This window comes from Rhea americana, unplaced genomic scaffold (genome assembly GCF_003343005.1).
Source record: "Rhea americana isolate MKP2758 unplaced genomic scaffold, rheAme1 scaffold_370, whole genome shotgun sequence".
In the NCBI taxonomy this organism is placed as follows: Eukaryota; Metazoa; Chordata; class Aves; order Rheiformes; family Rheidae; genus Rhea; species Rhea americana.
The window spans coordinates 171,774-188,183 of NW_028186502.1; the positions used below are offsets into that span (position 1 = coordinate 171,774).

General features: G+C 39.7%; 1 protein-coding gene across 5 annotated transcripts in view; it reads right to left on the reverse strand.

Moving 5' to 3' along the window:
• Positions 1 to 16,291, reverse strand: part of ARHGAP17 (Rho GTPase activating protein 17) — a 50,566-nt gene extending 34,275 nt beyond the window's left edge. For all 5 annotated transcript variants that reach the window (XM_085312926.1, XM_085312921.1, XM_085312922.1 and 2 more), the window contains exon 1: positions 16,125 to 16,291. In XM_085312926.1, coding sequence (XP_085169052.1) covers positions 16,125 to 16,177 — 53 coding nt within the window. In that variant the 5' untranslated portion in view covers positions 16,178 to 16,291. The remainder of the gene's footprint in view (positions 1 to 16,124) is intronic.
• Positions 16,292 to 16,410: the final 119 nt, after the last annotated feature.

The window sequence follows — 16,410 nt, forward strand, 5'->3', positions numbered from 1 at the left end:
CATACAATCCCTGTCTGGGAATTTACAGACCCGCACCATGCATGGTAGGTATAAGGTCCTAGATGCCACTTTGGCGTACTGAAAAACAGCAACAGGCATTTTCCCTGAGTCCATAAACTTCTAGACAAGTGACTCACACCACCGTACGCACGGACATCAGCCTAGCGCCAGGAGGAACAGCGCACGAGCCGGCCTCGATCGCTTGGGTTTCCGTCACGGCACCGCTCCCACGAGCTGTCCCCCCAGCGCGCCCCCACGCTCGCCCGCTCTCCAGCCCAGCGGCTGCCCCACCGCGTCTCCCCTGCTGCTGCTGCTGCCGGTGCTCCCCAGCACTGTCAGCGAACACCGCCGATAACCAGCCCCCAGCCAGACGTCAAGTTCGCCTACTATCCATCTAGTCTGATGGTCCAGTSTGCTCTTCACCCATACGCACAACACACACTTCCACAAAAGTATTAAGATCGCTTTCATTGCATTTTCTGTGCTGGTCCCCCTGGCTTAAACTTGCCTCTCATTGATGCTTTTACAGCAGAGACAGTAATCACACCACAAGTCACTATTTTGGAGAAAGCCACTCATGAACTCGCTTCCTCCAGATGTTCCTAGGTGCAGAATCAGTTTTAACACTAAAGTGATCCTCAGGTCAACAAGTCAGGTCACCTACGCACTTACAGGAGCTTTTGTGCTTCTACTCCGTCAGAAGGGCTTTGAAAAAGCAGTAGTCAACTCCAGTGCAACAAAATATTTCATTAATCAAGATGCGTATCTTTAGAAGCTTTGGGACTGCAAAACTACCAGTTCGAGTCTCAAACCGAGAGAGATTTCTACTGCTTGTCTTCCTTACTCTTCTCCATCGAGTTCTTTCATCAAACTTTGCCTGGTCACTCAATCTAGAAATTACAACTTTGATCTCTTCCATAATCTCAGCCATTAAATTTTGACCAGATGAAGTCTGTCCACTCTCATTAAAGGCAGGYCAGGCTTTAAAAAGATAATCATCTTGGAAAAAAAGCAGACCGTTCTTTCACAGTTGCAGGGAAACCCACAACAGACTGTTCACATTAGTGGATTTGAAATTCCTTAGCAAGTGAAATGGATCCAAGACCTCCTCTCCCAAGTGAGTAAGTAAATTTAGCTATTAAGAATAACTGTAGTTCAAGCCAAAAAACCTATTTTGGGGTTATTTTAAGAGGTACAGTCACAGCAATGAGTCCCTGAATTACATTTTGGAACTCCAACTTCTTTCTTATAAAACACAGATTTACTTTTAACATTAGATAGAAAGTTAAACCAAATGTACTTCAGTTTAAGAAAAAGTACCATTTAAACTATCAAATCTATATAATAAATTCATATAGATAATTATGTGCCATGTACAAGAGAGAAAAAGATAAATTTAAGTCGAATTTACAAGACAGCTAAATTATAATTGCAGTTTAAATGCAGACCAAGTAAAGCAATTTTGTCTTGACAGAGGAAGTCACATATTTCAGACAGAAATCTTTGAGGAGCCTCATTTTTTTTGAGCTTCTGGATACAAATAAAAATTAAGGGCTTCTAGTTCACTATTCTCCCAACAAATTTAATACTTATCGCTACTCTAGTCCATACCATTAACAAAGTTTTAGCTAGCAAGGTTTTTTCTTCCTTTCAAAGAACCCAGAATGTACACTAGGCCAATACAAATCTGGTTTCTTTTGATTTGCATTTAGTTCTGAAGGTATAAAGACTTTTGTGAAAAGCTGCTGYGAGGGATTAAAATTCCAAACGGTTAAATCCAATTGGTGTGAAATCTAGCCGTAATTGTAAGTTTTTTCTAAAGCAAAACTCCTATGTCAAGCTGTCACAAATCAGTGGAGAGAAAAAAAAAGGAACTCTGAGACCAACACAAAGACATGCAAGACCGACCTTCTAGACTGATCAAATCAGTCTATCTTGTCCCTTGTTTTTTCCCCTTTAAACATCACAACTTAAACTTATCACGTGAAATGTACCCTATTTCTGTACCGTACATAATTGCAGAACATTAACTTTCCAAACATACAGTTGTTACAGTATCAAAAATGTTTGCAACACCCTTCACACAGTATCTTGTTAGAGAAATGTTTTTAATGTTTAATTGCCCAATATTTATTTACATTAAAAAGCTTCCTTTCAGACAATGTCCTTCCCTCCATCATGCAAGCAACCACCTTTTCATCTACCTTGCTAGATTTTTTGTTTAAATCTAAAATTAGGTGGGCACGATTTTGATATAATAAAAAAATACCAATAGGGCAGAAAGTAATCTAAATAATTATCGAATTCATTACACATTAACCTAAGGTGTAGTTTTTCCACCACTGTACGCCAACATAAAYGCTGCTGCTGCCAAAATGGGAATTCCCACCGCCTCCCTCGTGCTCTAGCAGCAGTCACACAGCCGTACAGTAACAGAAGGAACTGGGTCTAGCTGAAAATTACCTGGCCCCAAAAATAGCAGTAAATCAGCCTGCAGCCAGCTCACTTCCCTGGGCTGACTCACTCCATAGCTGCTCACCTTGCCTCTTCAAAGCAGCCCGGGTTCGTGCCAGCGTGAAGTCACCGTGCAGCCGCAGCCGCTCCGGCAAGGTTACTGCCTCACGCGCTTCCCTGCRAGGTTTCTCCTTCCGAGCGTCTGCTCTGAAGCAGCCCCGTTCTCCTGAACCGCAGCACGCATCCCCCCTCCTAACACCTCTCCCTTGCCTTAGCAGCAGTCACTCGCAGACCAGATTTGGATTATACGCAACGAGAGAAATTGCTGCTTCTCGGCCACAGCAGCCCCAGCCGCCGCGGTCCAGCCGCGGGGCAGGGGAGCTRGCAGCGGCGCAGGCGGGGGCAAGCCAGCCCTTTCAGCAGCGGCAACTACTTAAGATCAGCATAAGCTGATCATGAATCTGCACCCTGAGGCCAGCAATTCATTAATACCCTGAAGCGGCATCAGCTGGCAAAGCTGCATTAAAACAAGACGGCAGTGTGCTCCTACCATCATCAGCTCCTTGGGTCTCCCTTTGCCCATCACGAGCACGTCCACTGGTCAGCAGCTCAAAGAACTGACCCGGTCGAAAAAATAACCTGGCAGACGAAAACCCGTTTTTCAGTTGGATCAACTTCACTTAACTCATTTGTGCAAGTACAAAGGAGTGGGAACAAATGGAAGGGGGAACCACAGTTTTGACAGGAAGGTTACATTTACAAAGCTTAATTCAGTTTTGCTTCTTGAAACATACAGATAAGCCAGTAATTGATGTTTCTGGATAAAAGAATGGCTTAAGAGTTTCCTACATGTGGGCTTGGCAGCTTTTAGTTTTAGACGAGGACCAATTCCCTTGCCAAATCACCTGTTGTCCTGAAAACTCCTTTATAAAGGGGGAAAAAAATAGTAATAAAAAAAATCCAGCCTCAAACACACCCCGAATTTTCGAGCCAGACATTTTTCATTCTGGCCACTACAAAATAGGTGGACTGTACATAAGCTTCAAAATTTTAAAGTTCTGCAATTTCTTTTACTAGAAGTTCTGTATTCTCAATCATTAGAAAAGTCTCTAAGAAGCAGCACTGTCTTTTGCTGAGACAAAATGTTTACAGTGCAGACGTGAGTGAACAGGAAAAATATGCAACACAGGAATGAGCAAAACATACCGAACTGTTAAAAAAACTGAGTGCTTTTTGCTTATTCACTTTGGTTTTTGCACTTTTGCAGGACATTTTAGCTACGTATTACCTTGACCAAGYGTCAAAAACTTGAATCCAAAATGAACATTTCAAAGCAACACTGTTAATTTAATAAATGAGGTCCACCTAAGTTCAGGGATTTTCAAAACTGGCAAAAGCCTTTGAAAAGGAACAAAACTGAATCACGACCAAGAAAAAAAAAAAAAGGCAAAGCTATAAAGTTAAAAAAAAAAAAAAAAAAAAAAAAAAAAAAAAAAAAAAAAAAAAGTTAAAAGCTGTAAAACAACAATAAAAGCTGTAAAACAACAATAAAGTATGGTAAGGGAATACAGGGACCCCAGATATTACACAAGGTTGACTAACATGAGAGGACAGAAAAGGAATTATTCTTTATGTCTATCATGTCACAATTAATCCTTGTCACTGATCTTCTGATCAGGATGTACATTTGGGAACTAAGGGCTGAACCCTCAATTAKGTTTCATCAACTGGAAAACCAGCTTCTAACCTGAGCTGACTCCCCAGCCAGTTGACTGCAATTGAGACTACTCACCCAGTTACTGGGCTTTACAACACTGCATATAGAAGTCTGTTTTTGTGTTGCTTAGATACAGTGTATACAAGACCATATTAATGTGTATAACACGTAGAACTATGCCATTACCACCCAGACTATATTTTCACACTGTATTTTTTGCTGTTCAAGCATGAAACTGAAAGTTAACTCTATCACTAGATTTCTCAGAATGAAATGTGAGCCTCTAATAGTCTAATAAAGGTTTACCCAGTACTGCACTTCTTTAATATACACTTAATGCTTGTTTTGCAACAGCGATTCATTTTATTCTGGTGTTCTGCTCATATAAAAAATACCAGCAGATCAGAACACTTAATCTAAGTATTAAATCAGATTATGGCATGACAAACCAGTTAAATGTTTGACTGAAATAGAAGCTGCAACCGTTTAGCTCACATATTTCTATTCGAAAACATAGGAAAGATAGAAAGCCAACATTTTAATCCAGAAAAATAACTTTTAATCATAGGGACTACTTTTTCCTATTTATTGTTTGATACCTAGTGGGCTGATGACAGAAAACAGTTGGTATTATAATATACTGCTTTATTTTCAAAGTCATGCAATAGCCATTTAACTTTCAAAACTGCATGGAAGGCAATTTGTCTTCCAAAACACAGATGTACCTTACAATTTAATTCTCCTGTCACTGGCTAAAGTAGTTTTTTGCAGCTGGAACTGTACCAGTTGCTAAGGTCGTGTATGCAGCATGCTGCTTGTGGCATGCATGTGCAACAGCATTAACAACGATCTACCTTTTCTGTGCAACTCTCAGCTGTAAAAGTTATCAAACTTGCTTTTATTAATTTTTACTCTAGAAGTGTCATTGGAACCTTGAGAAATACTCAAAATAGCCAAAGAGTACATTTATACAAAAATCTCAGTCGAGTGATTTCTGATGCAGAAAAAGTTATAAACAAAAGGAAAAGAAAATCTTTATTGATTTTTCTCATCTAAAATTGATTCAGTTATTTTGCATGCTCATTTTTGCACTTCCTCCAGCTCTTCGATTCTCTCTGCTGTAGTTACTTCAGGATATTCCTGTCATTTTGCAATGCAATTAACTTCACAAGAAAACAATCTGTGTCAAGGAAAAAAGGCTCCACCTCACTTTAGAGAAGAACTTGTGACCTCACCCAGCTGGCTTGTATTTATGAGAGCTAGCTTCCTGTTGAGACAGCAGGATTGTACAAGCATAAGATACACTGCTATTTTAACATGCATTTATGGATGGAATGTAATGGAATAATTACTACAAATTCAAGGCTTTTAAATTATTTTGTTCCTAAGGGACATATTTCAATCAAAACATTTTTAATTCAATCAAAAAAGTAACATTGAAGATTCAAATATATTTGAAAGTCCCCTATTTTTCTTATCCAGACATGAAGTACTATTTTAGCTCGACAATGTTGTTAAAGGTTAAATTTAGCCTCTTTTTCAAGACCAGCATGTATAGTAATCAAGCAGCCCAAATAAAACTACATTGAAAAATGACATAATGAAGCTCATTTACCTGTTAAAATCACTTGTTATCACTAAGTGCTGTGAAGCTATTCAGTTCCGAATTGCAGGAAATCAGCCATAACTTACCTGATTTAGCTTGCAGTACTAAACTCCCATTGTTTCAGATCAGAACTATGTCAGGGTAAACACCGTACAGCTAACTAACCCAGGGAAGCAATGCTCAGCACAGTGAGCTCTCAATTGCCAATTGGATCCTGATGTTCTCCCAAAGAACTGAAAAAAGTACTAATGAACCTAAAAATACATGCTAATATCTAAGAAATGCATTTGTTTTCATAAATTCAAAGTGTATCACAGTACAGCATCATGGAGAAACAGCTTGTTAAAACATTTCTAGCTATTTTAGCAGATTGAATCATTACTATTTTAACATTTCAGCTCTGGGTATAACCTGGTATTAAAATTATTTCCTCTAAAATGTCACAATCAGATCAGGCTAGAGTTAAGCAATCACAGCTTAACCTACAAAGGTAGTTATATCAAGATTATTTTGTTTTTCACGGGCATACATCAGAAAAGTTAGACAATTTAAGGTGCAAAATAGACCTTTAGAATGCAGCACTGGATTTCAGCTGCATAGCTGACAGCTTCACTGAGCAGCTGTCACTACAGGAAATTGAAGTAAAAGTTACCTTCACCATTCCGTTATTTCAGATGCCATATTCTCCATCCTGCATCTAAAAACGTCTGTACAACATATCTGTTCCTACTCTTAGTTTCCTCTGTTTCCCTGCACTGCTTCATGCAGGAGGCTGCAAAGGCACTGGGGTGATGGGTCAGGCTCTGCTTACACACTGTTGATACGAGCACAGCTTGCCATTTTTGGTACAATCGTTATCACTGGCCCAGACCCTTCAAAACCTTCAATAACCAGGGAAGTATCTCTGCTGAAAAATTATGTTTTGTTCATTTCATGCTGCCTTAAAATGATCTGTAAAGTCTGTGCTTTCATTAAGCACATGCTCCCTTCACCCCGACTGTGCATTCCTTACCCCTTACTGGCACTCACATGCGAAAACATCACATCTGAGATGATCCAGAAAAAAAAAAATCCCAAAGATATTTGTATCAGTCTTTTATTACTAGTATTTAATCATTTCCCTGACCTGTTTCATCGGGCAGCAGCGTGCTGACTACAGCCAGCACAAAGGAGACGAGAACATGCAGCTGGTGGCATGCAACAGGGCAGAACCATCTCTTTCAGTATAGTGCTGACTTTTAAAAGATTGTGAAACTACAGTCCCAAGAAAGGACTATTCTGTAATCACCGCATGCTCAGTATGTTAAATCCCCATTTCAGGGCTCTTATTAACTGAAAAGGACTTCACTCTGCAGCTGAGCCCTAAGGACATTCACATAACAATTCAACATGCTTCAAAACTTGCACAATATTCATTTCACTCATTTATATTAATTCTCCTTCAATTATTCAACATGAAGAAGCCCTGCTATATGGGACCCCTGTAACTTMGCAAACAAAGGTAGAGCATTTTGCCTCTAACAGGAAACAAACTTGCCATTTAACATCTGATATGCAAAAAAATCTAATTCACCTAGCAGGCACCATAAAACATATACCAGACAAGTAGTATTTCTGAATACCAGAAGTGTATATAAAACATTTGAAGGTTATCTTTTGCATCTAATAAGGTGGGAACAAAGTAACTGGAGCTACACATGTCCCGGTAACACTCACCCTTTGGGAAAATAGGCTAACTCAGCCAGGAGTTCATTCTCATGGAATGCAGGTATAAACACACATGTTTCCCTCCTACATGTTTCACTTAAAGTGAAAATGATTAGCTGAAACTGTCAAGTTTTGGGCTTTCAGAGAAGCAGAAGAGACTACAGATCTAACACATCCTGCATTTCCTGGACGTGGCAGAATCCTACGCTAAGAATGGCAGCACTGTAAAGAACAAAATAAATCTGGTGCTATCAAGGCACAAAACACACAGAAGCCACCTCTAGCTTAGGAAGTTGCTGAGACAAACATAGCTGGAGGCTGTGAGAACATTCATGGGAAACGTTACTGGATGCCTGAGCCTTAAATTCCTCCCCAGTTATCTGCTTTGGGGCACTACACGCTGAGCAAGGCAGACTTGGCTTAGTCCCATTGAGCAGTTCCTACGTTTGTGTAAGTTSTGGAATCTTATCACAAGGGATGAGGCTTTTGAAACTGAGAGCTGAGCAAATACTTCCTCACTGATTTAAAACCTGTTGCTGCTCTTATAACAGTGCTACAAGTGCAACATTAAATATCTAGAAAGTTTTACATGGTGGTTTTCTGGAAAGCAGCACACTAATGAACCGGGTGCAGCATTAGGCACTTCTCGCAGTGAACTACTTCTGTAGAGAAACGGCATTTCTTGGAAACAACTTAAATTCTTAACAAACCCTAATCTTAGATTCTTAAGAACTCACAGTTTAAACATGAGACTATCTTGATCCCTCACAATTTAAGATACACTGATAATTGCCTTTACAAAACTTAAAGAAAACATCCAAAAAGCAGACCAGAATACACTGGCTTTTGTTTCTGGACCATCTTTTCACAAGGAATCATCTATCCTCTTATTAGCGGTTCCATCTAGTTCAGGAATACGTTCTCTCACCGGTACCTGCTGTTCAGCTGTTAAAGTACTCACTAGCTCAAAAGTTGTTTGCTGAAACGGAACAATTGGCTTGAAGTCAGTCGCTACAAAGTCTTCAACTTAAGTAAAATCAGATAATTTTCCCCTTGGCTTTGTCAACTCTACTTTGAGAAATAGATGAACTAATTGCAACTAACAGACCTAAATTCCTTAATGCTTAAATAATTGAACCTGGACCATAGAGTGAACAAGTCGTATCAACAAGTTAATCCATTCATTGCTACGTTGTTGGAAGTTGCAAATACACTGATTACTACGAAATTTTACCACATGAAGCAGAAACTGAAAACATAACAGCTAAACATTTTCCTATCATTGAAAGCTTGTATTATTAGAAAATCAGACTTGAACTGCACAAAACTTTACACTGCGTTAGTTTTCCCCAAAGGATACCAGAAATAGATAAATATGCAGATATCAAGAAACTCATGCTGATATTACTTATGCTGAGAAGCAGTGTTAAAAGGGTAACTATTAGTCATTTGCTTAATTAAGTCTCAGACTCTCAGATTGAGAATTTCTACATGAAATGGTATTTCCAAATTTTGTACTTCTGGGCTGCACACACAGTAGCCTATAAAGTGGCTACGAAGGTAAATAGAGCTGCCACAACTTTATATTACAACTCCAGCATTTTAGTCAATATAATTCTTACTGACTCCTTCCTCTGTCTGCTCAACAACCATACTCTACAAACACGCGGATCTGTAGATAATGCATTCCCCTTGCTGCTCGTAGGCAAGTTCTTTACAATCCACATGCTTTCTACTTCCCTCAGGCTTTGACAATTAGATCCATGAAGTCTGAAAGCCTGTACATGTTCAGGGAACACCTTCCCTATTTCAGTCTACACAGACTCTTTAAACGGGCCACTGAATTGATCTTCTATCCAGAAAGACTTAAGTAAATTTTCCTTAATTAAAGAACCCTCAAAGTTAATTTGGAGATAAATAGGAAGTATTTAAATTAACTATTATAAAAACTGAAGTGATTTGTTTTTCCATGAGTACTTAGATGCAGACGAATGTCAAATTAAAAGACAAAACGCAAAGCAAATTCTCCCCCTGCTAAAAGTATGAGCATATTTCAGAGGTGTTTACATTTTTCAAGGACCAAACTTTTAACCAATGACAGTGAATACACCACGTAAGTTTTTCACACGAAGCTTCCTGAAAATTTTTGGCTCACCCAAATACCCTTTTAAAATATCAGGCTAAAATTTACCAGTTTTATTAGATAAGGAAAAGTATTACAGAAATTTCTTAGGCATCTGCAGAATACTTTCTGAAATATTCTAGGGTTTTTTGTTTTTTAAAGAGGCAAGGTAGGATCAGTATCATATTGGTTGAAGTGTTTTGAACTTACCAGAGATAAGAGCTTTTTTCTTTTTTTCTTTTTTTTTCCTCCTAAACTTCTGGATGCTCAAAAAAGCTTGTTCTCAAAGTATGATTAATTGAAGATCAGGAAGAGAACTTCCTGAAGAAATAATACACAAAACAATTCTGAAATAAAACCAGATCCYACAGATAACACTCTAATGGAGAGAGAAAAAAAAATTTAGTAACTCAGACCATCCAAGTTTTTCCATGAAACATTACTAGAAACTATTGGTTTTCAGCAAAACTTATCCTATATGAATCGAAYGCAAGTAGCTCCTTATTATACACAAGCATTCAATAAGTCACTTTAACTTGCTTTAGTGTGATAATTATGCTRAAATATATCCATGATTTCAGCTTAAGACTTAAAAGATTGTCAAGTGACTTTAAGAACTATTAAATATAGTTTAGCAGAGTAATTTCTATGTGGAGTGCAAGCTATTAAAAGATACCTTCAAATACTCCTGTTGAGTCACAATAGTGTTGATGTGTACAGGGATGAAAAAAAAATCTATTTGTATACAAGAAATTGTACTCAAAACAGTGGAAAACTAGTAAAGAAGCTATAGTAGATAAGCTTCTTGCATAAAAATGATGTTTTTAATGTGGTTTGTGGCCCATTCTAGCTTTCTGATCAGTCAGATCTACTGGTCTCTGTTTTAAATTACTAGAACAGCTTAAGGATAGATAGGAGCATCTCTGCTAAAGATAGTAAGTATATGCACTTGTCAGTCCTGGTCTTAGATCACTTCACTGGGCCTGAACTTTCCAGACCAGGTCACCAGAACAAGATAAATTTTAATCTATTTAGTATTTTGTTATATGTACCTAAAAGATGAAAGAAAAAATTGATGGCAACAACAGTTGTGTCCCCAGAGGTAGAAAAGCCAAACTTACATGCAAAATTGTTACACAGTCTAACAAGTGTCCTTAATTACAAACCTGTTTTTCTGTAACTGAACAGCATGAAACATCTCTGTGGACTAATTTACCATATGAATTATTTGGCTATGTAGTTCAAATGTTTGTTAGTGTATCATTTGAAAGCCTTTGATGACAGTATTTCAGAACACTTATTTTTGTCAGAACTATATTGCAACTATAGAGCCAGAATGCTTATTGAGCTTCTAATCAAAATCTGTCTCCCTTTGTAATACATAAAGGATATAAAAACTAAAAGAGAAGCAGTTATTCTTAGATATATGGAGAATTAACTTATTGACAAAATACAAAACTTAATCCTTTGCATTTCTGAATCTAAAACACAGCTGACATTTTAGAATCAGTATCCTGTCATGAAGCGTCTCAAGTAGTTACAAACACGACAGGAAGGTAGCACCTCAGCTCTTCAGACTGAGGAGAGACAGCACACACCAAATTGGATTTGATGATTTTCGCTTCACAGTGTTCTACCCAGACAAGACGGACCTGAAATTTGTGTGTGGAACAGAAGAGCTTTTCTCAATGGGCAAGACAGAGCCATAGTGCTCCAAACAAAATTCAGGTTTAGTGCAGAGTATTTACGTTCCATTGAAAGCAACCTCAGCACATGCTCTGTAATGAACCACAGGCCACCCGGAAACGATGCACGAAGCATCTCACATGTAGTAAGAAACCAACCACAAGCAGCCAGGGAACACAAGCACGGCTTACCAGGAATCACCGACCTCAATGAGCCGAGCTAGCGCACTACAGAAAACTGCCATCTGGATCACGGCAGGTATGCAGCTAGCCACACACAGAACCACCAATTCAGATCTAACTTTAGTTCACGCTACAGCCAAAACTCCAGTATAAGCAACTGGGAACAGCTTTAAATCCCAGGATTAGCCTCCAGAAATTAAGGGAGGGGGAAGAGGAAGGGAGGGAGAAAAGACAGGGAGAGAAAAGGACAGAGAGGGAAACCACCTTTGTTGTATATAATCTTGYCCCAGTTCACTCTTGAGCTCAACAACTACCTAGCAGAAAAGCAGCAAAACAAATAAGACAGAGAGCGTTGTAATGGGAACTTTTTAAAGGTTTTTCTTAAATCAGTTACTACAGCGTAAATGCTAGGTGCACACAGACACCTTGCTTCACCCGGAGGTACCCAGAAGGCAGCTCCAGGCTCGGAGCGAAGGCACAGGTTCCCACCTCCCGGCACGCCGGCCCAGCGTTTCGGCCTCGGGGCACTCTACCGCATTCTTAGGTCGACAGCAGGAAAACTACAACGGGAGGCAGCCTGTGGGCAGCTGGCTCAGCTCTACGCTCCGTTTCAATAACGACGCAGAGTCCGAGCCTGAGACAGAGCATATAAACCTAGAACATTACCTAACACATTACACGTGGCCTAAAGCAGCAAGTATAATGAAATTCATTAATATCTTGATGTTTATTACAATTGTTATTAAAGAGAGTTCAAGAACTTTGCAGGAATCAAGAGAGAYCTATGACATGGGTCATGAAAACCACTATTGTCACAGAGATTAATAATTTGGTAACTTGGTTATTCTAAATAAAACTGAAGCTACTTTCCAATCGAGAGGCTGTTTCGGTTACCTAGTATAGACTTAAACAGCCTCTGTGAAGCAAGTGCTAACTAACATCAGCAGATGATGTTAGAGGAGCAAGTGCTTTGAATTATCASTTTTCAATGGAAGTCTAAATGAACTGTTCAATTTGCCCCTTTCCTTCAGATTTTATGGGCAAGTAGTTGATAGTTTACTTTATGGGTTAACCAGAGCTTAAGTTGTTCCCCTCAGCAGAACTGCTTGTTTGCACAGCTGCATCATTTACAGGAAATCTGTCAAATAAAATAAGATTTWAAAAAAGTACTCAATAGCAGATGAATACTTCTCTAGTTTGAGAAGTCCAATAACCTTCACAAGATGATTGCTGCAGAATATTTAACATAATGTYTAATTATCATGGAATCCTGCTCTACTCAGCTGTTCCCCTCTTTAATTAGTCCCTTACACATTTCATAACTCTTTATCCTCTGTCCCCACAGACTTGGGCTTCCCATGCCATTCCTTTACCTTAAAAAAAAAAAATGGGCAAGAGCTTAATTATTTCTTACTTCATGCTAAAGAGACATTTCTCCTCTGATTTTGAGCCACACACAGTTCTCRCTATAAGCCTTAAGAGTCTGGCTGTAAAATTGTTCATGCATATAGCAAGCTCAATGTGGTAAATCCTTAACTGTTTTAAACATCCCTTCATTTATGAGCACAAACTTACAGCACMTATCACCAATGCACAGCCAAGACCTGCTGACTCCATGGTGCCCTGCTCCCCCCACCCCTTTTAGAAATACAGCTCAAAATGACCCTGTTGACAATTTGAATGCTTGGCTAATATATAAAATATAAGGAAGCTTCTATATTAAATATATTTGTTGGTATTCACTAACAAATGAAAAAGCTTTTCTCAAATTAGTTAATGTTAAAACTGAAGCAGTACAGTTTTCTTTCTTCCTACTGCTCGATTTCTTGATTTGATATTGCAGGACCAAGACATCCTACTGGTCTCCTCAACCAGAAGAGACATGCTGCAGCATTTCCAGAGATTACTTCTAGCTTTACAAAATGAAAGTCTTCACTGTATTGTATACTTTAGGCCTTGAAAAAATTAACATTAACATTTCAAGCATTGTTTGTATCCGAGTGAACATCTATTGCAAATCATTCATTTCATATATCAGAATCACTTCAATCTTTTTACAGACAATAGTCTAGCTTAAAAATTAGATACAAGAGTTGTGACATTAATAAAAAAAATTAAAGAAAAATATGTTGGGGGAAAAATGATGCTTTACTGCACACGTGAACACACTGTGCTCTGAAAAACTTACTATCTTCACCAAATTTCTCTTTTTATTGCTTCTATACAAATGTGTGATCATACCTGGCAAAACCTAAAACAAACCTCCTGCATTTTGTTCTTTTCCCTGCCATTCCCAAATCATATAAACTAATTTCCTTGAGTTTCATTATAATTAATTAGATTTACAGATATAAAATTAATTTGAATTACATAAGGTTTTTTCCTTAACTTGGAAARGCATAGATATTTTGGTTAGGAATAAAAGAATAAGAAATACATTTTGTTAACAAGACAACTACAGCAAATAAACAGGAGCAATTTGGTTAATTTATAGCACTTTACAAGCATGAGGATGCAATTTATACGCAAAAAAGGCAATAAGTGATGGTCTAAGTGCCGGTCAAAACTTGAGGGTTCTCTTCCTTTTCACTTCCATTCAACAAAACATAAAAAATTATATTCTCATCTAAAGAATTCAGTTCATACCATTAACTGAACACACTTAAGGCAGCTTACTATTAAAAATACTTTATAAGCAAAGTCAGAGACARTAATGATATTCATACTGACAAAACAGGATACAGAGAAAAAAGTTTAAGTTGAATTGAAACTATTAATGTCAAAACTAGCAAAACAAATGAGTCAGTGTCATTTTAAATAGTTTTTAAATRAAAAAGGTTTACTTGTCTGTATTTAAATAAAAGCAGATAACTTTTCCATTCTAGGCACATGCTGTTAATGCAGCAGCAACTACCTGGCAAAGAAACACGAGCAATAATCATGCACACAGACAACCACACCCTGAGAATCTCAACTGTGAAACAGTTTTGATAGTCAGACCTTCCACTGGATTCCTAGCAATAAAAACAGATTAACAGCTGCATTTAGTCAAAGGTCATTATGAAAGTTGTAACTTCTGCTTCCAACCCCATATACATATATATGTGTATATATATGTATTTACACACACACACACAGAGTTCTCAAGATTTAATTCATATTTTCCCCCCTTACGTGGGAAGTAGCTCAAGTGTTGATTCTAGTAGAACATAGAAATTCCATTTAGAATTTGGAGCTATGTGACTAGAAGTCATACCAACAGGGAACAGAACTCCCATAATCAAAAAATCTCTTAGTTTTTGCATCTAGACAACCKCTACACAGAATTAGAAAGAAAGAACAGAGGATTGGTTTAGAAGTTACTCTCTCTTTAATAGCAAAGTAAATGCCATATTACAACCTACTCCTTACCATTAGCAGCTGACACATTTTACCTGCTTTACATGGAAGAAGGATTCAAAAATAATAAACTTAATAAATGAGTTATAGGAATAGAGACCATATATAGTCTACTTCAGACTAAATTTTCACTAGAAGCAGAAAGCAATTTTCAGAGAAAATTTTATAGAACTGTTACAGCTGCAGTAAAGATATATTTGCATTTTAAGCACACACAACAGAGAAGCAGTTCTTTACTACTGTATATAACTTTATTTTGATGTAATCAGGCTAAAGGCCATCCTATAAGAGCTACTAGTTGCTTTTTGGAGGATTTTGGGTGGCTAAAATTGAGTCACAGAGGAGACAGTCTGTGAAGTCCTCTTAAGAAGTGTGAAAAGAAGTGAGAAATAGAACAGAACAATTCAATAAAGCATACTAACACAGGAAACAAAAGTCACCAAAAAAACTAGACAGGAAATGTAAATGCAAATAGTTCTGTAAAAACTGAGGGCAGTCAAGTTTATTATCTGAAGAACTGCTCTACCACTCCATTCTACTTAGTTTCGTTTGACTGATATTGCAAACAATCCACTAACCCAAACAGAATTACTGCTTTCTGCTTTYACAATGTTAAACAATTTACATGACTTCTACATTAAATAACAAACCGCACAAACTTACTTGTGCGCTTACAGCAGCGCACAGAAAGCACTAACGAAGAGCAACAGCTCCAGCACCTATGAGCTCTGTTCTCTTTAGCGCTTCATTAGCGCGTCTTAGAAGACGAAGAGCCGGCCGAATAAAATTAAAAAAAAAACCCTGGATTAGAGAGCATCACGCAAACGGAGAAAGGCCGGCAGACCGACGCAAAAAGCCACGCGAGACGCGGGCCAGCGCAGACCCCCACAGGGCAGCGCCAGCCCCTTCCCCAGCTGGGGAACTCTGAGGACCGGAGGCYTCTCGGTAGCGCTTTTACTGTTCCCCAGTAGTACAAAAAGTTGTTTTTTTTTTCTTTTTTTCCCTCCTTCTTTCAGGTACTTTTGGAGCTCGCGCAACCCTCCCCGCAAACCGCCTCCCCGCCGCTCGCTGCGCGCAGCCCAAGGCCGGGAGGCTTCCTCGGCCGGCCGCGGCCCGGCCCCTCCGCCGCCGGGACCCCTCCAGCCGCCCCCCGCGGCGGCACCCGGGCCGCAGAAGCGGAGCGGAGCCGGGCGCTGCCCCCGGCCCGGGCAGGCGGAGGCCGCCCGCAGGCCCGGTGCCGCCGGCGCCCACCTGCCCACGGTCTGGTTGGCCAGCTGCTTCATGCGGTTGAACTGCTTCTTCATGGCGGCGGCCGCGCCCGCCCGGCCTCCCGCCGGGCACCGACACAGCGAACCGCGCCGGAGCTCCGCGCCCGCCGCGGCCTCCTCCCCGCCGCGGCGCCCCGCCCACGCCGGAACCCGCCCACGCCGGAACCCGCCGCCGCTTCCGGCCACGCCCACCCGCCGCCCCGCGCCGCCCCGCGCCGCCGGGCCACATCCGGGTTCCGCGGCGAGGGGCGGGGAAGGGGGGGAAGCGG